Source organism: Lycorma delicatula, chromosome 1, assembly GCF_047948215.1.
Source record: "Lycorma delicatula isolate Av1 chromosome 1, ASM4794821v1, whole genome shotgun sequence".
Taxonomy (NCBI): domain Eukaryota; kingdom Metazoa; phylum Arthropoda; class Insecta; order Hemiptera; family Fulgoridae; genus Lycorma; species Lycorma delicatula.
This window is the reverse complement of record NC_134455.1, coordinates 250,158,146-250,184,983: the sequence shown is the minus strand read 5'-3', so window position 1 is coordinate 250,184,983 and position 26,838 is coordinate 250,158,146. Positions and strand designations below refer to the sequence as shown.

Below are 26,838 nucleotides of genomic sequence, written 5' to 3'. Positions count from 1 at the left end.
CATCGTGTTTGTCCAGTGTGGAGGCTTGTAAGCATTATGCAAATGGAGAAATTCAGTTAATATAATCCTGAGGCATTGTTTGTTTAGTGATGTTTCTGTAATAGTTTCATTTTCTGTTTCAAAGATTACATTTGTGCAAACATTTTAAGTTTGTGAGATGTTTCCAAGCTGGTAATGTGTATTAGCATGACATATTTTGTGTTTTGGTCAACTTTGCTTTTATTTTTATTTTTTGTATTGAAATTAATCTGTGAATGTTCTGTTGCATCAGTTTGTATGTGCTGGTATTTTATATTGTGTCCTCATAATTTTCAGGGAACAGGTATATTAATTAGTCTCTAGATGATATGTCTGAAAGCCAGTAGTCTTTGTGAGATTGAGTGGTGTGTGGTTTTATCAATGACTGTACTGTTAGCTTTCTGTATGTTTTGAAATTTTACTTCTCTTGATTATTTTTTATGATGGTGAGATCAAAAATATTTTTCCATTAATAATGATTGAACTTAACTGTAAAGTTTAATTTATGGTGTATTTCGTTAATGATTGTTTACATTGTCTTGTGTTACCCTTGTACAGCAAGATGTTGAGTCGCTCTTGATATAACAGACTTATTAGTTAGAAACATTTCTAACTGTTGCTAAACTAATGGCAGTTAAAAAAGTGAGTTACTTATATCTGGTCTTCAATTAGGGTTTTACTAAAGGTTATGGATTGTATCCTTTATTAACATGTGATGTATAATTTTTTGCCAGAAATAGTTTTTCTCTTGCAAAGATAAGTTGAGTCGCTTGCAGGAAACTTTTGATTCTCTAAACAGTACATAAAGTCAAGGTTCCTAGAATTATTCATTGGTCAGAATTTGCTTTCATACAATTATGTGAAGATTTTGTTAGAAAAAATGAATCCTGAATATTTCAGTATCATAAAATCCTACATAAAAATGTTATTTTTATACTAAAATAACATTTTTAAATGTTTCAAAAATAATATTATTACATTAGCATCCAATGTACATTGGCTGCTGTAGTGCTTATTTCCCCTGCTCCTTTGAAACAACAGTGACAAGTTTTGTTATAGATTCAATGTGAGTCTAGATCATATAGTTTTTTTTTTCTTTTCCCTTTCTGGAACCACTCTTGTGTATTATATAGTTGATTGCAGTTTATTTTAATGAATGCCTTTCTTTGTTACCAAATAGGAATTTTATTCCTTGAGCACCTTCATCATAAATTGTAAGGATAGGTTTTTTAATTCAACATCTTGAGTAATTCTTTCTTTTTTGATTATCCGTGACACTTGTAATGTAATCTGTTATAAGTGTTCTGTATCTGTATTTGTCAATTACATTTTTTCCATTTATCTATAAATGGTTCATGATTATTTTCTTTTTAAGTGTGATTGTAAACATTCTGTTAGAACAGTATTTCTTGTATTCTGAGATTTATTGACTTGTTAAAAAGGAATCTAATAGAAGAAATAGGATTTCAGAATTGTTCTGTATTGTTAAAATATAAAAATTAGTAAAAAAAAAAAAAAAAAAAAAAAAAAAACGGTTATTTCGTAGGTATTTATTTGAAGAAATCTGTAACAGATTATGAACAAGATGATGAAACAGTTGCATAAGATTGTAAATATGACACTTAATTTCAAGAAAAATTGTAACAGAAAAATCTGTGATAAATTGGCATTTATTAGAAATTTATTTCAATAGCTGTTAAAAACTAAGAGAATTGACTAATGAAAGTAATTGGCTAAGTTGACTACTTCCTCACCAGAATGGTTTTTGACATAAACAGAAAATCAGTTCATATTTATTATAAAATATATTAATTATAAGTTACAGCTCTTAAATATTATATTTTTATATATAATTTCTTACATAAAAATATAAGAAATTAAATGTATAGTAAGATACAAAAGAATTCTGTTGTGATTGTATTAGGAAGGGGATGCACAGCAGTGGAATTAAAAGCAGTAGAATTGGTGATAAATGATTATGACTGGAATGTCAGTTTTTGAAGTGTAGTTTCAGAATCCATTGTAGTATCTGATCATTTTAAATACTATGAAATGCTTTGATTTGGTTTCCTGTTCATTCAGTAGCTGATGCATAAGATGTACTAGAATTCATCTATGATAAATTTTCTAAGCTGTGATGCAAGCAGTTTGAGGATACACTACAATTTTGTTGAAACTGAAGCTGAAGTTTTATTTGTTCACAATGATTATATCCTAAGTTGTACAGTTTTCCAAGTAATCTCTGAAAAACACCTTACTTAATCCAGCTCCTGGAATTAAGATTACATCCATAACTGCTAATAAGTTATTGGAGTAACTAAGTAGGATTGAGCAAGTGAGTGAGTGAGTGAGTGAGTGAGTGAGTGAGTGAGTGAGTGAGAAAAAACAAAGTGTGGTGCATCTTAGAAAAGAAAATCTCTATCCTTTCCGCCTTTAGAAGATTCAAAATTTGCAGTAACTTGAAATTTACTTCCAGCGATTAAAGCTTGAAATTTACTTCCAGCGATTAAACTTCTGTCATTTGCTTTTAGATAATGCTGGTAAAGTAAATTCAATTTTATTTATTGATGATTTATTTTCACTTTTACGAGAAACAGCATCTTCAGTTTTAATAATAGTCATTTTTGGAGCCAAGAAAATCCACCTGGCATTAAGGAAACTGGTCTCCTACATAAATTTCAACTAATGTTTAGTGTGGCATTGTTTATGACAAAATTCTGGGACAATTTTTGTTCATGAAAACCTTATGGAAGATGTATACATTCCTTTCCTGAAAAATAATTTGCCGGCCCTGTTGGAGCATGTACCTTTATAAACTAGATTGCAAATGATTTTCCAGCATGATGGTACAATATCACATTTTTCTTTATTAGCTTGAAATCACTTTAATCCTAATTTCTTAAACTCGATTGGACGTGGTGGACCAGTCAATTAGTCACCACAATCACCTTACTTAACGTCACTAGATTACTTCATTTGGGGCCATATGAAAACGATAGTATACCAACAAAAAGTTAATACTAAAGAAGGGTAACTCATTAAAATACAAAATGCTATTGAATTCATACGAAATGATACTGAGATAATACAGAAAGCCACTAGAAATATTTTACTTCAGGCAGTGTGCTGTGTACATTTTTGTACAGATTTTTAAAAGTTTCTATTTACTTTTTATTGGCTGTATATTAATGTTTTCAGAATTAAATTCTGTATAAGTTTTTTTTACTAAATCTTTTGCATTTTTAACAAAGCTGTTGTACTACAAACCTAAAAAAAACTGGTTTTTCGACAACAAATTTTGTGTTTTACATCAAATATCTTAAAAACTACTGGTTTTACAGTTTTGGAACCTATTTTCTCCTATTTCCCAGCTCAAATTACGTAAGAAACCACTAACTTCACTCCTTAATTTAGGTTTTAAAAATTACAGTAGGCTTCTTTTTAATAAAGAGCTGAAATCTGTCGCTAGCCGTAACTCGAAAACAAAGTGTTTCCAGATCTATGTTTGTATGAACTTTTTGCACTATTTTTACCAGTAGAACATGTCCTGAAAGTTCTCAGTCTGTTCTTGGGACATTCTGTATTTCAGCAATTATTGATGAATTGTTAACTTTGTAATTAATATGTTAGAAAATTTCTTGTAATATAATCTCTTATCTGGTATGAGTGTGGTTCTAAATTATTTTTTGTGAGTGTGAAGCTGATAGGCTTTACGAACTTGAGCTTGTTTTAGCAACTTTATGAATTTACATTTAATTTAAAAAATAACTTTTTGTGATTTAACTGATTATAAAGTAATTCTTTTAACATGTTATAGAAAAAAAAGGAATTACATCAGTATAATTAGTCTCCAGCTTGATGTTTAAACAATTTTTATTGAATTGAATTTCCTCTTTGGATCACTAAGAGTAATAATATAATAGGGATGTTTAAGAAACCATTGAACTCGTAGCTTGACTATTAACTAGACACACTAGCATTGAGGTTATTAGAATTTACTCTGCAACTTTCTTTTAATGTATCTTACTCTAAAATTACTTAAAACAGTATATTTAATTGCCACTACCAAAAACACTGATTTTCTTCTTTTCTTGTTTTATTTTTAGTACATTGAAACAGCAAAGAACTGATTGCTGCAGCAAAAATTTTAATTCCTACACTTTTTGCCGAATAATTAACCCCATTTTTGTCTTCATTTAGTGTATTACTAATTTATTCATTTTTTAAATTTTGTTTAAGGAATGCTTTTTCTTTCATTTACTACTCATAACAAATACAAACACCTAAATAATTTCTGCTTCTTCCATTCCTATTGTTAATTTATTGTTAAATAATTACTTAATACCTTGTTTAAGAGAGAGAAATCTTTTAACATATGAAAACTATAAAGCCTGGCTGGGATTCAAACCCAGAACCTTTTGGATGAAAGGCAGCGGCTCTATCATTACATTACAGACTTCTTAAGTAAGGTTGAAGTATTTTCAACCTTAATTTAATGATTATTCTGTCATGAGAAATAAATTTTATGTTATTTTTACTTATTGTTTCCAGTTAATATCTTTAAAAATATTTAGTTTTCATCATTGCTGTAAGAGTAAGACTTCAAATAATAAACTCATTTTCTTGGTCAACATGGACCAGAAATTACGCAATTGTTAAAAATTAGTTCACTTTAGAATAATTGCATTGTATTTTTTATATAATTCATAAAGTCTTATATTTTTATGATGTATTTGTTTTCCAGATTGTTCATTTTGTATTCGGAAGTACATGCAATATAAATCAGTCTGCCCAACTTGCTTTGAAGAGACTTATGAAGTTAATTTGCGGAACAATCGTTGTATAGATGAAATTATTTTGATTTTTACTAATATAAGAGATAAAATTGTTAGACATTTAAGATTAGCTGCCATTCATTTGCCAAAAGGTGATGAATTGGATAGTACATTGAATGTTACTCCAAATAAACTGATTTCTTCAAAAAAAAATGCCTATAACATTGAGAAAGATTGTAACAAAGTTGAGGAGAAATCTGTTTCTAAAGGAAAGAAGCATGTTGTAAGAAGACTGGATAGTGCTTCTACTGAAGAAGATTGTGGAAATGAAATAACAATACTTACTTCACCATTATCATCCAAAATTGTTGAACCATCTGTAACTAATCAAACAACTCCACTTACTAAGATACCATCTATGTTTTATAGTCCAAAAAAGTTAGCATCTTCTGTTAGTCCTGCTATAAATTCAGCAGTCAAAACTGTTTCTTGTCCAGTGTGTAGTGTTGATATTCCAGAAGGAAATATTAACATTCATCTGGATAAGTGTTTAGCAGGAGTAAGTTCTCCTCCCAAATGGTAAGATTTTTACAATTTATTGCTGTTTTGTTTTTTTCAGTTTGTTTAAAATTTCATAGTTATATATTGCTAAAATCAATAAATATGTTAATTTTCTGCCAATGTTAAAATTGTTTAAATTATTCCAAAAGACCAAACTTGTTTGATTTTTGCCGTAAAAAATTATGTTTTTTTCAACTAATATGTTTCAGACAAAAGAAAAATAATTTTGATTAACTCTTGATAATATTCTTCCCCTTTTTTAAATCCTTTAAATAACCCTCAATTGGCATCTTCAAACACATGTTTAAACAATATCGGATTGTTTGTTACCTTGTTTATTATGCAAAAGGAGACATTTAGCAGCTTTTGTAGAATTTTATTTGTATTAACTAATGGTTCTATTTATCCAATCTAGTAAATTGTATCGTATAAGTTATAAAACATTACATTTATCCTGTTCTAAACAAAAAGATTTCACTTCATACAGTTTCTTTAAACAAAGGTAAATCGTATTTTTTATATTATTATAAGCAACCCTAATATCTCTAATATTTCAAAGAGTAGTTGCATCTTTTAAATTAAAGAATGTAAAGTAAGGTTAGTTACATCAAAAACTTAAATTTTTATAAATTGTTTTTTTAAGTATTGAAATTTAAAAATGTTGGTTGCTTTTGCTCTGTGTATTGCATTAGTATTTAAGTAAGAAACATGTTAGTATTAGTAAATAATAACCGTAATGTAACATAATAATATAAACACCCTTGTGGGCTGTCATATACAAATGACAGTATGGCAAACAAATTATAAAATGAAAGCTCTTGGCTCTTGAGCTGTATCACATCATTTTGCCAAATTTATCTTATTTTCAAACTGCATTAACCATTTACTGTAATTCCCACAATCTAGTAGTACTATATTTGACAAATGCATTGTCAGATTTAACCATTTTATGACACAATACATCCCATTTGTTATTGTAGAACAAGATTTGGTGTTTATCAAACAGCATTCCCAGTTGCCAATGAAAATGCAACATAATTGTTTTATTTTTCCGTTTTTATCATGCTTTAATAAAATGTTAACATCCTCTACTGAGTAGGCAGAGTGAATGTTGTTCATTGTTTTGTGATAGAAAAGGGTACATTAATTTGTTAGCATTGCTATACTATTTGTGCAGTCTTTCTCAGGTCTGTAACCAGAGACTTTGGGCAATGCTTGCCTTCTCTGACAGTAATGCCCACTCTTCAGCTGGTTTCTGTACAAGTAAGACAAGAATCATATTAAAAAAGGAAAAACTTATTAAAGTCAGAATTCCAGTTGTTTAAAACAATATAGAAACAACTTGTTTAAAACCATGTAATTTATTCGGTGCTGTTCTTTGGAATCACCTGATGGCCATTAGACACAAAATATCCTCTCATCTATCTTTTATTCCGCTGTAAATACCCAGTCCCTCAGTGTTTCAGAATGTGATGATTCCATTCTTCTAATATTAATTTTACCTCCAGTAACCAGTAGAGTCTGGCTTAACACTATAATTCAGTTAGATACGTCCATTGACCACATAAGATATTTACTTTAGGAACCCTATACCCGAACTTGTGTAGCTAATTCATTAATTCTTTGTTAAAGAGTGCATTTAAATTGATCAATGAAAAATAATTTATCAGTGATAACTAGATAAAAATTCTGTTATCTTCCAAATGATTGTGGACAGGGTAGATGCCTGTTGACTAGAGAATTCTGGTGCTGTCCATTGCATAGGGTTGTTTGTGGGAAAAAGATATCCTTGATATCTTTTTCCCACTTTGGATTCTGTAGGAGTAGGTTAGATCATATTAAGAAGGGTACCACCAAGTGCAAGTTGGGTTGAGGGCTGCTATAAACCAGACTGGGTTCTCTTGTTTGCTGTCTGATGGTTACTCAGTAATTCTACTTACTGAAGTCCTGATCAAGTAAAACCAGAATTCCTGAAATTTTGGAGGTATTTTTATGTTTGATCATTTTTTATTTTTTTATTTTGTAGGTCTTACCTTTATTTATAGTTTTTCCTAAAATAATATCATTTGCAAATAGATCTTGGTAGTTCTTTTGTATATATTATTGTTGTCTCTGAGTAATTGTCTTTAATCTACACCAGAGTTTGGCAATTATAGGATTTTATTTTGTGTCTTCCATATAAGTTCTTTACATTCTGTATCTACTTGTATTTTGGATACATTTTCTATATATCTGTAGAATTGTTTAGTTTTGTAGTACAATAGTCAGGTGAACATTTCTGGGCCTGGATAAGAAAACATTTTCTGAGTACATTTTGATTTATTTTTCAACATAGTCACAATTACAAAGTCTATACACTTAGCCCAACGTTCCACAAGTGCGCTTATACCAGTTCAGTACATAGATTTATCCAAATCCTTAAAATAACCATCTACAGCAGCAATAAAGTCATTGTTGATTGAAAATCCCTTTCCTCCAAGCCATTGTTTAAGGTTAGGAAACAAGTGATAGTGGGAACCAAATCAGTTTCATTAACCATTACAAATTAATGTAAAAATTCCTCTGGATTGTGCCAAAAGAGCTCAAGACAATTGCTTGAAATGTTTTTTCGGCACCGTTTTTGGTCGGGCGTGAGCAAATGCAGCAGCCATACAGCCCACAACTTGTTCATGCTTGAATGTTAGTGCAAAATATTGCACAAGCATTCTTCTGACACGCCTACAGACTGCTAATGCATTCACTGTCACTCACCAATCTACCAAAACTTTTATGCACTTTTTCTATCATTTGTGGCATAGTCAGTTCATAAGGGCATCCACTGCATGGTTCATTGCTAATGCATGTTTGACTAATTTTAAACTCTTCAACTCAGTGTTTAACTGTTGTATATGATGGAGAAGAGTCTCCCAATATCGTATCAAGCTCTTCTTTCATTTCCTTTGCAATTAAGACTTTCAGAAGAAAGTATTTAATCACTGCATGAATTTTCAGTTTTTTATTTTCTAAAAAACACTCTAGTTCTCCACTTTGACTGACTGTAAATACTGTACTAAGTGATGCAGAGACTTGAAGTTGTTATAGTATACTAATGAAGAAATGAATCATATGAAGCCATCAACAAGTTAAGCATACTAATGCCACCTCTATGTGAGGCCCAGAAGTTTTGGCTTCCACCCTTTTATATTGCATATGATATCTTGGGGTGATTTACAACTTTACACCTTCTTTTTGATAACCAGAAGATTATTTCAGTAGTAGTGTAATATGTATTTTTATAGTAAATAATTCTATTCTTAATGATAGAACTTTAACAATATGTCACTCATTGCTGTTCACTTAAACCATAGTACTAACAATATCATCATTTCAGAGCTTTTTTCTTGGTATTTAAGTTCCCCTTAATTATAAATACTAATTTCTTGATTTTACTTAGTTTCAAAAGTTGCTTGATATCAGCGTAAAATTTCTTTATTTCTAAATCAGGTTTGTCCTTGACAAATGTAGTGTAGGTTAAACTCTTCACAACAGTATGAAATTTGGATAAATGCAAACAGTTAAAACCTTATTCAATGAACTGGTTTCTGTAATCAGTTTCATGAAAGTTGAAAAATGTTGGGTACTGGTTTATTCATTGGTAAGGGCATATTACTTAAATGTATGAAGCAATTAAGCTCTTAAAAGTGATGAAAATTTAATAATAGTTAGAGATTGGAATGCAAGCATTGGAAAAGATAAGGAAGGAAATATTGTGGGTGAATACAGGCTGGGCAAAAGCAGTGAAAAAGGGGACTGACTTCTTGAGTTTTGCATGAAGTATAATTTAGTAATTGCCAACACCCAGTTTAAAAATCAATAGAAGAATATACACATGGAAAAAGCCAGGTGATACTGCAAGCTATCAGATAGATTATATCATGGTTAAACAAAGATTTAGAAATCAACTTACTGACTGCAAAGCATATTGAGGAGCAGATATTGATAGTAACCATAATTAAGTGATAATGAAATATAGAATGGGGTTTATAAACCTGAAGAAAAGGTGTTAGATGAATCGGTGGAATTTAGAGAAGCTTGAGGAAGAGGAGGTAAAGAAGATTTTTGAGGAGGTCATCACAAGAGGTCTGAGTAAACAAGACAAGGTAGAAAATATAGAAGAAGAATGGGAGAATGTTGAAAAGGAAATTCTTAAATCAGCAGAAGCAAACTTAGGCGGAACAAAGAGAACTGGTAGAAAACCTTGGATATTGGAGGATATATTGCAGCTGATGGATGAACGTAGAAAGTATAAGTATTCTTAATCAACTGTTAAGAAATACTATAAATAGGAAGTGCAATTTAACAAAAGAAGTGGATAAAGAAAAGTGTTCAGAATTGGAAAGAGAAATGATCATTGGTAAAATAGATGAAGCATACAGGAAATTTAAGGAGAATTTTGTGGTACATAAGTTAAAATCTAATAATGCATTAAACAAAGATGATTTATAATACTGAAGAAAATAAGTGGGTGGAATGTATTGTAGAGTTATACAGAGGAAATTAATTAGAAACGTATGTAGAGGAAGTCAAAGAAGATGAAAAGGAGGTACAATACTGAGATCTGAATTTAATAGAGCATTAAAAGAACTGAATGGTAGAAAGTCTTGTGGGATAGATGGGATACCTGCAGAATTACTGCGCAGTGCAGGCGAGGAAGAGATAGATATACAAACTGGTGTGTAATGTTTACAAAAGAAGGGGAAGTGCCATCAGACTTAAAAAAAAGTATTATTGTCATGATACCAAAAAAAAACAGGAGCAGATAAATGTGAAGGATGCAGAACAATTACCTTAACTACTCATGCTTAAAAAAAAAATTAATTTTTTTAATAATGATTTTATTATTTTGGTTTATTTAGTTTTATTTGCTTCTTAACTAGAATTCTATACAGAGGAGAGTGGAAGAAGTGTTAGGAGAAGACAAATTCGGTTTTAGGAAAAGTATAGGGACAAGGGAAGCAATTTTAGCATTCAGAATAATAGTAGAAGAAGAAACAAACCAACATATATGGCATTTATAGACTTAGAAAAGGCATTCTTAATGCCTTAAAATGTCAGGAAAAGATTTTTGAAAGTATATGTTTGGAGTGCAGCTTTATATGAAGCTTGGATGATCGGATTACCTGAGAAGAAAAGATTAGAAGTGTTTGAAATGTGGTGCTACAGGAGAATGTTAAAAGTCAGATGGTTGGATAAAGTGACAAATGAAGAGGTATTGCGGCAAATTGATGAAGAAAGAAGCATTTGGAAAAGTACAGTTAAAAGAAGAGACAGTCTTATAGGCCACATATTAAGGCATCCTGGAATAATTACTTTGTTACTGGAGGGATAGGTAGATGGGAAAAATTGTGCTGGCAAGCAACGTTTGGAGTATGTAAAACAAATTGTTAGGGATGTAGGATGTAGAGGATATATCGAAATGAAACAACTGACACTAGGTAGGGAATCTTGGAGGAAGAGCTGCAACAAACCAGTCAAATGACTGAAGACAAAAAAAAACTTTAAATGTGTGATCATTATTGACAATATCTGTCAATCCCTCTAAAAAAATTCAATACATTGAGTTTTAATTACTTTTATGTAATATCAATAATAATAATAGTAAATATGAAGGCCACAGCTGGAATGTAATGCACACTGGAATGTAACATTAAATGCCATACAAAGCAACATATGCTGCCATCTTGTAGTCTCATTCCTCTACCACTAACATTCCAAAACTTGTTGACTTATGTACTCTCATTTTCTGTTAGACGCCAATTTATAGAGTCAAGTACGCCTGCTATGTCAAGTTGTTTTAAACAAAATGCAATGATTGACTTTTTAACATTGGAAAAAGTGAACTCTAGTGACATTCATCATTGTCTAAAAGCTGTTTATGGTGATGAAACTGTTGATCAAAGTACTGTAATTAGATAGGCAATAAACTTTTGTACATCATAAGCTGGTAAAGTAATTGTTGAAAATGAATCTCACTGTGGTCTACCAGTTTCTGTGACTTATGAGAAGCACAAAACGGAGGTGGATGAATTGATTCAACATGACAATCGCATCACACAACAATGCATCACCACCCAGATTGGCATATTGAAAGAACAAGTAGGACATGCTATTGCTCAACTGAACTACTGCAAAATCTATTTACAGCAAGTGCCATGCAAACTCACAGAAAAGAATGAACAATGAAAGGAATGGTTATGAACAGCTTCTGAAATGTTATTGTAACAAAGGAGATGACCTCCTTTTTAATATTGTGACTAAACTATGGTTGACCACAATAAATAAAAAAAGTTTAAAACAATCCTCAGGAAAAAAATTCTCTTGGCAATGTTCTGGGATTAGTATGTGACTGACTATCTAGAAGCTGGATCAGCTGTAAATTCTGTGTAATGTGTAGACATTAAAACAACTTGGGAGACATGTGTATCATGTTTGATAATCCAAGAAGTCAATAATTCTCCAATACTTTAATGCTCGGCCTTCACAAACTGCATGCAGCTGCCTAAGCTCTTGTGAAGTTGAAATTTGAAGTTATTCCACATTCTCTGCACTCATCAGATTTGGTGCTGTATGATTTTCACTTCTTTCTGCCAGTAAAGAGGTATATTGAGGCTATTTATTTCACCAAGATGATGAACTGAAGAAGACAGTATGGTTATGAATCGAGCAAAGACTGGCAACATCCTTCACTGGTGGAATGAGAGTACTAGTTCACTGTTGGAAGAAATGTGTTGTCATTACATGGAAAATAAATGTAAGTTTTTGTAGCAAATGAAATGTACTCTTATGCCACATTATTTGTTTCATTTGCGAGTTTTGAGTAATTGTGCATTACGTTTCAGCTGTCCCTCTGTAGATATTGATTTAAAAAATATTTTTAATTTTATTCAGTGTAATTGTTTAATACATGGAGAGTCTAAATAATGACATACCTCCTCATGTAACTCTTCCTCAGACTTGTTTCTTATTTGATCAATATTTTCTTTCCACAGTCTGTGTTCAGCCAGCTTCCACCCATCCAAAGATTATAAAAAATCAAGAGTGTTTGTAATCCTTTTTGAAAAGTGTCTGGAAAATTTCAAATCTAAATTTTAGAATTACTATTATCTTTTCCTTTACTATTATCTTTAAGATCACTGTATTTTCTATCTTGAGTACTGCTTACCTGTCTTAGCATCATTTTTATTGTATGTTGATGTGTTTCAGAACCTCTCCATTGTCAAAACTTATTATACTTAAGAGTACTTAACATAGAAACTATATTTTAATTTCACAAATATAAGTTTAGAATATATTGACTTATCAAACATTTTTGCCTGTTACAACAATCAGATATATTTGATGTAATAAGTATCAATACCATTTGAAATAACAAGAAATCTCTACAAAATTGTATTTGTAAATTTTAAATAATTTATGCTAAGATTTGTGGGAAATCATTTAAATTTTCCTAAATAATGTTTGTTAGTAGAAACCCGAACATTGAGGGGTGTATTTGAGTCTTTGTTGTTAATTCACCATTTAACCAAAATTGTAGAAAAAAATTATATAATTGTAAACCTTTTTGAAACGTATGTGCTAAGTTTCAAAGGTAAATTTATAAACTTTTTGGCTAGAGAATAGGTTGAAAATTTTAAAAGTATAAAAATTATAAGTTGCACACTTTCACAAACTGAATCATTAAAATTATATTAGATTCTTAAATAATATATTAATCTTTTTGTCAGTGTTACAATCATCCCTCCTTAGTTTACCACCATTTGTCACTCATATATGGTAATAAATTGCTAGCAAATATGTCAGGATAAATTGCACAAAGTATTTGTTTGTCGTTTAAAGCTGAAATTGTTAGTGAAAAACGAATTAAAAGTCGTTGTCCTTACAGTAAATGTAATAATATAAAAGCAAACTTGATATATAATGCTCTGAACAAATCTATAGAAAGGAATACATATGAACAGCTTTCTGTGCTTTCCAAAGTGTGATTTTATTGCTTTGTCGTCACTAAAACTATTGCTAAGAATAAAATGATTTATTCTCTGTTTTGTTTATATGTAGATGACATAGTGAATCATGTGTCAGTTGTGAGGAAGTAATGAATTGTACTTTCTGTTTGTAAGCAACTAAATATTTGATAAATGATTTTTTTTTTTATAAATATCCCAAAAAAAATCAAGCAAAATAAATCATACAACAGGAAATGTATAAAATTGTTATGTTTAGCAGGATTTTATTTCTTTCTTTTTGTAAAATAAAAGAATACTTCATTTTACTTTTCAAAAAATAAGTTCTCTTCTTACCCATGCATATTTTAAAAGAATGCATTTTTTAGTTAACATAAAATGTGTTACAGTTAATAGGATAAAAATTTAGGAGGTATAAATAACTAAAGAGATACAATTTTGCTACAGTTTCTTTTCTGTAAAAAAGGATGGTGCATGGGTTTTTTTGTTTGATGTGTGTGCTCATGTTTTTATTTTAGCTGCTATTGGCACACAGCGGATCACGTAATGCTCCAGGCAGCTGCGTGCAGGGCATGAACAAGTTATCTAAAATTATATTTGTTTTTTGGAGATAAAAAAGGAAAACATTGGGGTTAGAGCTGTGTTTAAAAAATCACAACTCAAGAAACAGCCAAAAATGTTCAGGATTTTGAAGCTTTTTGCTGTTAAAGTTTTTGTTGTTGTCAGTAGGCTAAATTCATGAATGTTTATTTTGTTTGTGTAAAACATTTTCACAAACAAACAAAATATTTTCGCAGTAGGCCACAGGCCTGCCTTTTTTCTAGTAAATATTAATACTGATTGTGTTGAATGAATTAGTTGATCTGTTATGTAATTAACTGGTTAATTTCTACAACATATCAATTTTAAAAGTTTTTCTATACAGATGTTAAAATGTTTGTATTGATAAATATAGGATGAAAAATAGAGAAGATATAAATGTTAAACAAATACCTCTCTCCTGATATATATGTTCTGTCTGCTGCTGGTGAATACTGCAGTTCTGTCAGCATCTTGACAGCCTGCATTCAGAAGATTAACACAAAAAAATGAATTGGTATGTTGGCTTCTAAAATTAGGCTTGGGTTCGATTTTCAGTAATGTTCTGCCATTTTTCATCTCTTCACGATATCATTTTTGTAAAAAAAAAGAAATTCTCTAATTCACATTTGTCTTTCGAATCCAAGTAAATATAACAGCAGTAACTTTCACCTAATTAAGAATAGAATATTAAGAAAAAAATATTTTTTTTTGCATGTGATTTAAATTTTTAAGATTTTTGTTATATGAATTTAGAATTTTTCTTTTTCAGTCAACGTAAAGTTACAAAACGAGATCCAATTCCAAAACGTGTTTACAGTATGATGTCTGAAAAAGAACTGAGAAAATGGTTAAAAAATTATGGATTAAATACTATGGGTGACAAGAAAGCCTTAATAAGCCGTTTACAAAGGTAATTTACTCTTTTTTTTGTAAAAAAAAGTATTTTTAAAAATCCTTGTGATTTAATCTATTTTTGCTGAAATACAGCAACAGCCTGACTAATGAAAAATAACACGTGAGTTTTAGCTGCATAACTTTTAACAAACAGTTAGAAGATTAAACTAATGTTTACCTTTTTTTCACATTATTTTATGAAGAATTTATTTAAACAGTAAGAAACTCTAAAAAAAATTTAAAGAAACATGCAAAATATATTCTTGGTGTATGTAATTTCTGACCTCCATAAATTTGATACAACCAGTCTAAAGTGTATGTAGTTGACATATGGACTTTATTACGTACTTGAACAGATTTCAAGTTTCAGTAATTATTTTGCTAAGAATAGACTTTTTTTTAAAATGTTATGTCCTCCAGTAATCATAATTTCTTGACAGTGGCAAATAGTTTTACAATAGATATTTAAAAATGTCTGCAAAACTTTTACCTTCTTTTGTCATACTTAATCTTCAGACTTTTTTTGATATGCGTAAGTGTAATGAGAAGGCATGAATTCAATATTATGTAGAATTTTATGAATGAACAACACAGCATTACTGTGTCATTGCCATAACATAAAGTCAAACAGTTATAACAAAATAAATAAATTTATATAAAATTTTTTTCTCTATTAGTCATAAATTGTCTTTAAAAAATGTACACCGGACAGTATGGAAGCAGTTATTAACAAATCTATCATTGGGCAGTGATTGTATTTTCTTCACAAGTAGGCCTTATTGGCACAATGTAAACTGAAAGTTTTTAAATGAATATCTGATTTTTTTAAAACCACTTTATCTTAACAGTCCAATTTATAAATTTACATGTTTAATATCTAAATTTAAACGCTCATTAACACCGAAATAATTACACATTGGAAGAATATTCTTGTAAAAGGATCGAATTTTTTTTTAATTGTTGATAAAGTACTTGACGGAATTCCAAATTCGTGAGCAATGTCCTTTTTTTGTTACTCGTTTTTTACCTCTTTTATAATCTTATTTTATCACTGATAGATAATTCTTTATATTTCCGCTGTATGCTCATTATAAAACGCGGCTGTTAAAAATGTACAGTAGGCGGCGTACATATAAAAATTTAAACAAAAAGAAGACACAAAAATGTACGTAATCGAATCGTAAATTTTAAAATTAAATAAAACATGAATTCCGCGAGTAAAACTATTGCTTTATGCAAATGTAAATTGTAAAACACAATTAGTAATGACAATTTTAGTGTTAACTACGTAAAAACAAAACGAATACTGTAGTAAAATCTGACTCATTATGTTATGCATAGCTTGCTGTAAGGAACACCGAGTACTACTCATCATACAATGCACAAAGTTTTGTTAGCGACTACTCCGGCGACGGAAATAAACAAATCAAAAGTTGATTAACATTTGGCGTACAGTACGGATAAAATTCACAGTCCATACCAACGGTCGCTGTGCATTATTAAACTGAATTTATTGCTTTCTATGCTTCTTTGGAAATTGTGTACAGTATGTTAATTATTTATTGAAAACATTTAAAAAACGTCTTCAACAAAGAAATAATATCTATATCGTCTTCAAAATTTTTGAAGAAAGGAGGTGATTTAAAGATGATTTTTCAAGGGGACAGTAAATATTCCATTTAGGGAGTTATTCGAATTAAGGAGGTTTGACTGTATAAGGTTCTAACAGTCAAAATTCAGGTGTTGTCTCTTGTTAGGCAAAGTATAATGTAAAATACTAATTTAAAATATATTTACAGTAGTTCTGAAAAGTTCCCGATCAAAATATCTGTAGTCGATACAAGTAGCGCCCTCTCTCGGACAACCAAGTACGACAATTATGTAGTATGATGTCTGACGAGTGTGTGTACAAAATTTCATTATGTTTCGTCACTTCAGTTTTGAGTTATATTCAGCACGTACGTTGTGTTCATGTGACCTTGTGCGAGCTCGCGACATGGAACGGAGAAGCGTGATAAAATTTTGTTTTCGACTTCAAAAATGTTACGTTGAAATATATTCTATGATACAGCAAGCATTCGGTGATGAAACCGCATCTCGTATTACAATATACACGTGATGGAAGCGGTTTAAAGGCTGTAGAGAATCGCTGGATGATGATCGAAGCGGAAGGCCGTCAGCAGCTGTTCACGACGAAAATGTTGCCAGAGTGCGCATGCCCTGCTCAAATAACTTCATCATACTCTTCGGGCCATATCGGTAAACACGCGGTACGTAGAATTCAAACAGAAAAAATGACTGCTGAAAGGTGTGCTCTCATTTCGTTCAACACTTCTTGACAGAACAAAAACAAGTGCGTCTTTCGTGCGCTCAAGACTTTGTTGAAACTGCCGATAGGGACCCGAATTATTTTGCAAACAATTATAACTGGGATTGAAAGCTGATGCTCCATGTATGATCCGCAAACGAAGCGTCAATCCGCTGCTTGGTTGAGTCATGGAGCATAAAGACCGTCGAAAGTAAGGCAGCAAAAATCAACTGCGAAAACTATATTGATTGCATATTTCGACTCGAAGGGCCTGATTCATCACGAGTGTGTCCCAACTGGCAACCGCGAACTCTAGATTCTATTTAAAAGTAGTGAAACGCCTGATGCGTCGCAGGGTTCTAGGTTGATGGCTGAAGTGAGTAAATTTGTTTAACTTTAAATCTGTATTTTTATTCAATTTAGTTGGGGAACTTTTCAGACATACTGGTATAAATAACTGTTATTCTGTGTTATGTTGTTCATTTGTGGGGGTTTGTTAGATCCTTGCAGAAACTAAATCTTTATGAAAACATGGTTAATAAAAAGGTCTTTATAAAAAATGGCAAAACCTTAATTTTTATTATTGTATAGTGTTGTTATAGTTCTCTCTATTTGTTTCTGAACACTTATTTCAGTTAAAAATTATTTTATAAACTTTTGCCATTTTGTATAAAAAACTCCTATTTGGGGGAAGAATAATCAAAATAAAATAATGTGGTCTAGGTTTAGTCAAATTTAAACATTCTTTGAGCTCTATCATATGTATGTGTTTAGACTGGCCTCAACACACTTTTGTTTCATGGTGAATTTCTCTCTTTCTACATTGTTATGAACTGCCTGTAGCACTGTTCTACTGTTGCTTTCCAATTCATTTAGATTGTAGATATATATGGGATGTACACTGTGCTCATATTCCAGTTTTCAAATCTTGTATATTTTATTTGCATTATTGTTTTTGCAACTATGTCTGTAGTCAAGGCTTTTTTGTTTGTGTTTTCTGAACAAGCTCTTTTTTTATGGTTATCTAAATTTATCATTTCGTAGTACTTTAAAAAAAAGTTTCCTGAAGGAAGAAAATGCCATGACAAGCATTGGCAACCACTGCACTTCATCATTACTGGTTTAGGCAATACATTGAATTGCAAAGCTGGCAGTAAGGGTGGCTCTATCTGGTGTTGCCCATCAACAGGGCAGAAATATGAATGAATGAAAGTAAATAGATAAATAAACTTGTTCTATTTACGAGATATGATCTTGTATTATAAACAGTCTGATGGCTTATGGTATCTCTATGTTGTAAGCAAACATGTGATGAATTGGATCAAGACTATGAGCAACTAATCTATAGTTATGGAACTGAGATGTTGTAGATTATTCTATACTCAGAGGAAGGCATTTTCCCTCTAGAGCAGTGATTCTGATCTACCTTTTCTCTCCACAACCCCCAAACAGTAAAAAAAAAAAAAAAATATGAAAATTTCACGACCCCAACTTAAACCCAATGAAACTTAGTTAAAACTATTTAGCTGTGTTGATAGCGACGAGTATGAAAATGCATTTATGAAGTGTACAAACTTAAACAAAATACAAGTTTCAACTTTAGTGTACATGCTCCTTGTAATTTGGTCTGCGTGCATAATATTTGTTGTGAGAGCATCATGTTCGATCATGTGTATTATACATTTGAACAAGTCGTGCTCTCAGCAGGATGAAACAGACGTAAGGGATTGCAGAACACCAGTTTAGTTTTGAATGTAAATTGTGTGTCTAGTGCCTTTCTTTAAGATTTTAAAAGCGTAGTTTCATTGAAAATAACAATTGAAGTTTTGGTTTTTTAGTATGCAGTAAAACATTGTAACTGTTTTTTTTCCAGTTACATTCTATGAAAAATTGATAAATTCGTGAAAAAACAAAGTGAGCCATCTACATCCATGAATCGATTGGTAAAAAGACATTCTACAATGATAGTTATTTAAATTATGGTTTTACCTCATTAAATGGAAAGTCACAGTGTGTTGTTTGCTTTCAAGTCCTCTTCGATGAAAGCATAAAGCCATCAAAATTAATTCGACACTTGGAAACAGGATATCTGGATCATAAAAGCAAATCCATAGAATTCTTTGAAAGAAGATTACAAACTTTCAAAAATTAACAAGCTGCTATTTGTAAATCAAGCCTTACTGATAAAAGTACACTTGAAATGTTTTATCTTGTAGCATTAAGGGTAGCTAATATGTCTACTCTTAATGCTACAAGATTAAAAAAAAAAATAAGCAAAAAAATTCAGCTTTTTTAATGACATATTAAGGCTAATCGATGACATGGCTGTAATGTTCACAATCAGATAATTCAGAATGAGTTCATATGAATTTTTTAATATCCAATTTGATGAATCAACATTTCTCAGTTCTTATGTTTTGTGAGATATGAATGTGATAGCGACAGATCAGTCATTGTCTTGCAAATCAATACTTGGTCATGCAATAGAAACTACTAAAAAAAATAACTTAGATTGGATGAAATGTATTGTAGTATCTAATGATGGTGCAAGTGATAACAGAAAAAAAACAGTGGATTTCTGAAAAATTTAGAAGATCCATCATATAACAAGGGCGGAATGGATGCACTGCTTCCTTCACAGACTTGCTCTTGCCACAAAAAAATATGCTAGAAAATCTCAAACAAATTCTTTGTAAAGCTGTAAAAGTCAATCATTGCAGAATAAATAGGTTGTTTGCTAAATTATGGGATGAAATGGGTGAAAAGAAAAAATTTCTTCCTTTCCATACAGAAGTTGGATAACTTCTGTATGATCAGATAACTTTTTCCCCAAGTTATTGCTGGGGAAAGTGTTAACTCAGTTATTGGCATTGCTAGATGAATTAATAATATTTATCCATGATAAACAAATGCTGTTCTCAATTTTTTTTAGAAAATAATGAGTATATGTTGCTGTTGGCTTAGTTACCTGATGTATTTTCGCATTTAAATTACTTGAATGTTAATTTACAAGGACACGATCAGAACATTTTATTAATACAAAGTTCGTGTTTTCATTAAGAAGCTTGATATCATGATTATTTGCCTTCAAAGCAAAAAGTTTGATACGTTTCTTTCCATTCACTTCTGATTATATTGAAAAACACTTGGATGAAGAAGATTCACCACAGTTTGGATAGCATGAAGATGAATTTGTGTGAGCTAAAAATTCTGTTGGCAGAGCATTTCCGAGAAGATAAAAATGATTTCTCAAAGAGATGGGTACTGAATTTATTTAGTGAAAATGTAACAGCTGCTAAGTTACTGGTTGAGATTCACAACCAACTCATCAAAATGTCTGCCAATAAAACATTACAGTTACAATTCACTTCTGAAGATTTAGATACGTTTTGGCTTGCTCGTCGAAGTGAATATGGAAATTTAGTCAAAGAAGCATTGAAAATATTAATTCCTTTTGCACGACATCTTTCCTCTGTGAAAAAGGATTTCATCTGTAGTTGCGCTAAAAACTAAATATATAAATAGGAATCTTCTTTTACACTGCTCTGGAGAAAGTATAACCTTTACCAGTGTCAAAGAATTGGTTGATGATTTTTTTTTAGTTCTTAATGTATAATCTTAAAGCAATAACTGTACTGTAGTGTAAGAAAATGTGGCACATAATTAAACTCAGTTTTCATATAAAAATGATAAGAAAAATGTTTTTTTTTGGAAAATTGATGTACATTTTTTATGTTCATGTAATGTAATTTGCTGAAATTATTATTTTATTTTACAATTTCAGGTATACTGTTTTGTTCAATTCTGAATGTGATAAAGAAAATCCTCGTCATGTTAATGAAATAATCAGGCAAGTTGAAAAAGAAGAGAAAGAGGAAAAGATGGCATCTTGTAGTCTCGGTTCTGTTTTGGTGAGTTATAAATTTTCATTACTGGCTTTGATATTACAGGTAATGTATGGTGATTGCTTTTTTTGTATAAGTATGTTAAAAGTGACTTATTTCTACAAAGAAGATTTAGGTGTTTTCAGTTAACAATCTACAACTGCTATAGGAGGTTAGTATTATTAATTTTGCATGACCAGTTGTTATAATTTACTTAATATTTAATGATTTCAGAGGAGTCAGCAATTAGAAGACATGTTATGAAAATGTGTAGCGTATTATGTATTAATTTTTTCTGTATTGTCATTTTTGCAGGCACACAATCTTTTGGTATTTATTTAACATAAAATCTTGTTTCCCATTCATATTACCATAACTAAATATATATATTGTTAAACAAAAATTTTATTGTTTAGATTTGTTCTGTTAGTTTATATTAAAATAAAAACTGTATTGAAGTGATAAAAAAAACTAAGATTTATTTTACTATCAGTTTATGTGAACTAATGAATGAACTGTGATTTTAAATTGTATACTTTAAATAAAACTTATTTCATTCTCAGATGTGAAAAAAATAAATGTTTCTTTCACAATTTTTAATTTTTTCACGGATTCAAATGAAATATTATTTCTGGAATTTCAAATTTGCCAAATGTATGGTTGCATTTTGGAAGGAAAAACAGCTGATCTTATTCGAAGATAAAAATAAGTCTGAAATTTTCCTTGCGGATAGCATTGAAGTTATTTATTAACAAGAAACAACAGGCTGTGGTGATACAGACTTTTTCCCACCTAAATCATCTATTTAATCATGAGATTGAACTTGAGATGTTAGTAATGAAATTGTAGTGGATGTGCTACAGGCATAGGATTTCAAGTATCATTCGGCAGCAACCACAACTTAGAAGAAATAAATATATGGAAAAAATTATTTTTGTGTTGAAGATTCTAAATGAGAGCATTTATACTGCTCAGTAGAGCAGAATTTTCATATCTCATATAAGTAAAATATAAGTAGAATTTTCATATCTCTTGATGAAGTCATATTCTGTGCATATTTTAAAGAATTGGTTCATGATGATATCAGTAATCTTTATTATATTGTTCAGCAGACTAGTTAAATTCAGCAAATGCCCATTGTAGTGATGCCAATTATAAAGAGATTTTTCAAGAAGTTGGAATATATTTAATGGGTATTGTATACCTTATATTAGCCCAACTGGAACTTGATGGGTTAGGGGTTCTTCTTATCAACAACCATATTCTAGCATAGCCAATGAGTTCTGCATAGTTTCACTTTCTTCATGTTGTTATTAGTGTCTCTAATAACAATTGTTATGAGTTAAATGTTATAAAATCAATTATAATGAAGTTTTACTTTTTTTAATTCAAACAACTGATTCATTTAATTTGTTAAAAGTTGGGATTAATTTGTTTTAATAAATTATTTCCTTTAAATTTATATTTCTGGCATCAACTTGTTTAGTTAGTTACACATGTCCATAGCATTAGGTTTCTGTCTCATTGCAGCATTTCATAGATAATTAATTTTTATATTATTAGTTATATTTTTAATATTAAATATGTTTTTTATATACATATAATTTTGGTTTTGTGCTTTGATAATGAATTGATCATAAATTTATGTACAAAACTATACATGGAAAAGACATTTACAGATGAATAAAAGTTATAAATATGTTTTCATTTACATGACAGGAGAAGGTGTAGTAATTATAGTTTACGTCTTTATTTACTTTTCTGCTTAACATGCTCTTGAAAGCTTTATCGGTTTGGCTGCATGACTTATTGTTATAAGTCAATGTTTTCAAAACCAGACTTTTCTGTTATTTACCATCTTAACTCATACATGTGTTAATCTTTCTGGAATAACTTCATTAACCTCTTTCTGGAGTATGTTTGCCCTTAAGATCACCATGATATCTTTTTTCAGTTTAGAGTGACAACCTGGTTAGTGAAGAAGTGTTGTCAGTTCCTGGTGGATTGTTGATTTCACAAAATGGATGAAAAAACAAAACAATTTTGTGTCAAATTTTATTTGAAAACCAGGAAATCAGCTTTGAAGACTAAAAGACAGCTTTTGGGGATAAACGTCTGAGCCGGTCAAATGTTTTATCTGGTTCAGTAGATTCAAAGATGATGGCCCCGAATCAATCAAAGACCGCTGGTCTGGCCATCCCAACCCTGTTGGGGAAAGACACCCACTTTGTGACGTTACCGGTCGCCATACCACGCCCTCTGTTCTAAGCCCTGAGGGGCTTTACCAGAGGTCATCTTTAGACTCCCTAACTGATAACATCTCACAGTCATCAGCTAGGCCTTGATCGGGGTGCCACCAATGTAAATGCCTCGGGAGACATTTGCATCAGTAAAATGCATATCAAATTTCACCTTCATGTCGGCCTCAAACGGACATCTTCACATCCAACCTAACATGATTCCCTCAAACTAACTGACCAAAACTGTGAAAGTGTGAACCTCACGCCTAGTCCAGATTTGACAGCACCATATGTGACTGTGAATGCCTCAGAAAATGAACGAGTATAAAGTTAAATCAGTGTTACACTCATACCAGTCAAAATTATCTCTTACGCAACATAGAAGTTCAGACCTACACCCATATAAGTCAACCAATTTAGGTCACCTAACAAGGGGAGCATAACCTCATTCTGGTTCGCGCAGGAGCCAGGGACAAACCCCACACCCCAACCTGGTCCTATCATGATGTCTCGCGTGGCATTACCAAGTCAGGATCGCCACACCCCCAGCTGCACGGGTTATCATACCCTGGCTGTGCAGCCACCCCCACCAACAGGAGCCCTAAAGCGAATCAAGCAATACCAATATAATCATGACACGATGCCAATGTGCCAACCTCCAACCAATCCAATGCCTAAGCTGGACCCTAGCCACCTGGGATCCTACCATGGTCGAGTACCTCTCCCTCTACAGACCTACACACTGCAAGGGTGCGAAGAAAACCAGCCACTATAGACCGTTCCTCGCTGATCATCCAGTTAATATGGAGAACCAGAAAGTAATGTATTCTCTCAAGTTCCCTAACAGTGCTCGGGAACAGATGTAGAGGACGTGGTCCACTGTATCATCAGTCCCACAATCCAGGCATTGACTCGAATCCACCAAACAAAACCTAGCCATACTCACCCAAAAGGCACCATGCCCAGAGAGAAATTGTGTGATGTACCGATTGGGGGAGACCCATCCAATCGCACCTAAATCAGACACTACAGGAAATATACCATGCGTGTAGCGACCAGTGGGGTATTTGTCCCACCTGAACTGCCAAGGTGCAAGGCCCTGGTCTTCAATCAACTGCTTTCATTCTGATGTCAATAGGTTATTTACCTTGGAAATGTAGCTTTCTTACGCTCTTTAGCCAAGATATCTATTGGTTTGACTCAGACTATAACACAGACTGCCTCCCGCAAGACTGCTCTATAGCCACCTATAACAGCCAGCAAGAAGAGTCGCTGGGCTCGCAGCAAAATATCCGTGCAATACTTAGAAGCCATATGGTGAGCCCAGACAGTCGCAGCATACAGCATAATAGCTTTGCTGACACCTTTGTAAAGGATACACATAGTACGGTAATTCAATCCCCAGTCGGGATGAATGACCACAGATTCCATAAAAAGCATCAGCGGCCTTTTTTGCTACATACTGTAGATATTTCTTGAATCGAAAATTCTCATCAAGGATAACACCCAGGTATTTTTGAGCCATAACGTAGGGAATGGTGAGACCAACCATCCGAATCCGGATTTATCGGGAAGCAGCCAATCGGCCCTTAAGCAACATCATTGCGGTGTTCTCTGGTCTGAAAATCATCTTATGTTGGAGACTGCACAGTCGGAGTTTCTCACAAGCATGAGCAGCTCGGAACTACCTCATTATGCAAATCCCCTTCAATCAGTAGCAGCATGTCGTCATTGTAAGTGACTACACAACAACCACATGGCAACCTTAAATCCAACATCGAATCAAATTCTATGATCCAAAGAATTCTGGTCTGGCCAGCCGTTGACTTCAAAAACCAATGAAAAAGTTGTGAAAGTTTACGATTTTGTGCACTCTGACCATAGACTTACAATTAGGGAGATGACTGATGAACTGAATTTAAGTTCCTTGTGGTTTAGTCAATTTTAACTAAGGGTTTGATCATACATCGAATGTCCATGAAATTAATTCAGAAATTGCCCAATCACAGAAACAACACCAATTTGAAGTGTCCCAAGAACTGATTAATCAGGCTGCAACTGACCCAGGTTTGTTAAATAGGATAAATTACTATGCTTCCACAACCACTCCTATTCCTCTAATTTGGCCTCTCCCAACTTTTACCTGTTTCCTAAATTGAAATCTTTGCTGAAAGGGAACCAGTTTGACTCGATTGAAGACATCCAGGCTAATATGGAGAGGGTTCTTAACATCCTTAAGAAGGAAAATTTACAGAAATGCTTCCAAAAGGGAAAACACCATTGGTATGTTCAGTCAGAAGGAGGCTACTTTGAAGCAGATCCATTACAATAGTCTTAAGTACTGCGAATTTGAAATTACAAGCCCAGTCCTAAAACTTTGCAATCACTCTTCGTATCTTGCCTGATTTATTTCTTCCAGCTTAGATTTTTTAAAATTTTGTTAATATTTCTTTAGAATAATGTTGTATTTACTAAAAGTGTATTATTTTGTGTTTAATAAAATATATATAATTTTTTTTTTAGAGAAAGCAGACCAGTCGAAATGCAAACCCAAGTGCCATAGAAGAAGAAAATAAAAAATATGGTGAGAAGATAATAAAGTAGTACAAAGTAATGTGGTTAGAGATTGTATAATATAATGTACTTACATAAATAGTAGTTATATTATTCACCTTAAAGAAAAAACTTATCTTTGAAGAGCTTTTCGTATACATTTTATAGTTCTTATGAATCACTTGACAGAAAAAAATGAGTTTTGTACTACATTAAAACTTGTTCTTATCTGCATTATTATTCAAGTTGCAATCTATTTCAAGAACTTGTAAGAACTTAATTTGCATGAAGAGACATGCTCTTTATTAACATAAGATCAAGGTTCCTAATAATTTTAGTTGAAGCCTGCCTTTTCATCCTTCAGTACCCTTTTTCTTTTACTTTGATTAATTTAAATTTAGAAACGTGTAAGTAAATTTTTACATACAACGCTGTTGTTTAACAAATGGTTAAAAAATAACTAGAAAAAAATAGAAAAGTAGAAAAAAATAACTATTCTTACCAAGAACTGAAACAATATCTACCATACTGAAACCAATAAAAACTTTTTAATACTTAACAGAAAAAACTATATTATTAAATATGCTTAAAACACTAACATCTATATAATCTTGTAAGACAATGGAATTTTAAAAATGCTCTAGGTACTGTTAAACAAAATACTTTTTGTGTGTTTTTTTACATTCCTTCATTTTAAAAAAAAATAAATTACAGCTTGCAACAGTAATGTAAAAGATACAAGTACAAGTTTTAATGTAGTATTTAACGATAATTTTACGCAGAGTAGACTCTTCAAAGACACATTTTTCATTTCACCGATCATCCAAGTTTCACTTCCATATAAAGCTACGCTCCAAACAAATACTTTCAAAAATCTTTTCCTGACGTTTAAATTAATTTTTGATGTAAACAAATTATATTTCTGACTGAAGGCTTGTTTCGTCTCTGCTATTCGGCATTTTATATTGCTTCTGCTTCATCCATCTTTACTAAATCTACTTCCCAAATAACAAAATTCTTCTA

General features: G+C 31.6%; 1 protein-coding gene across 2 annotated transcripts in view; it reads left to right on the top strand.

Annotated features, from left to right (window-relative positions):
- The window catches only part of LOC142330308 (E3 ubiquitin-protein ligase RAD18-like), a 61,355-nt gene that overhangs the window by 14,420 nt on the left and 20,097 nt on the right, over positions 1 to 26,838 (top strand). For both annotated transcript variants that reach the window (XM_075375534.1, XM_075375525.1), the window contains exons 3-6: positions 4,763 to 5,372; positions 14,706 to 14,846; positions 20,923 to 21,049; positions 25,786 to 25,846. In XM_075375534.1, the coding sequence (XP_075231649.1) occupies positions 4,763 to 5,372; positions 14,706 to 14,846; positions 20,923 to 21,049; positions 25,786 to 25,846 (939 nt within the window). The remainder of the gene's footprint in view (positions 1 to 4,762; positions 5,373 to 14,705; positions 14,847 to 20,922; positions 21,050 to 25,785; positions 25,847 to 26,838) is intronic.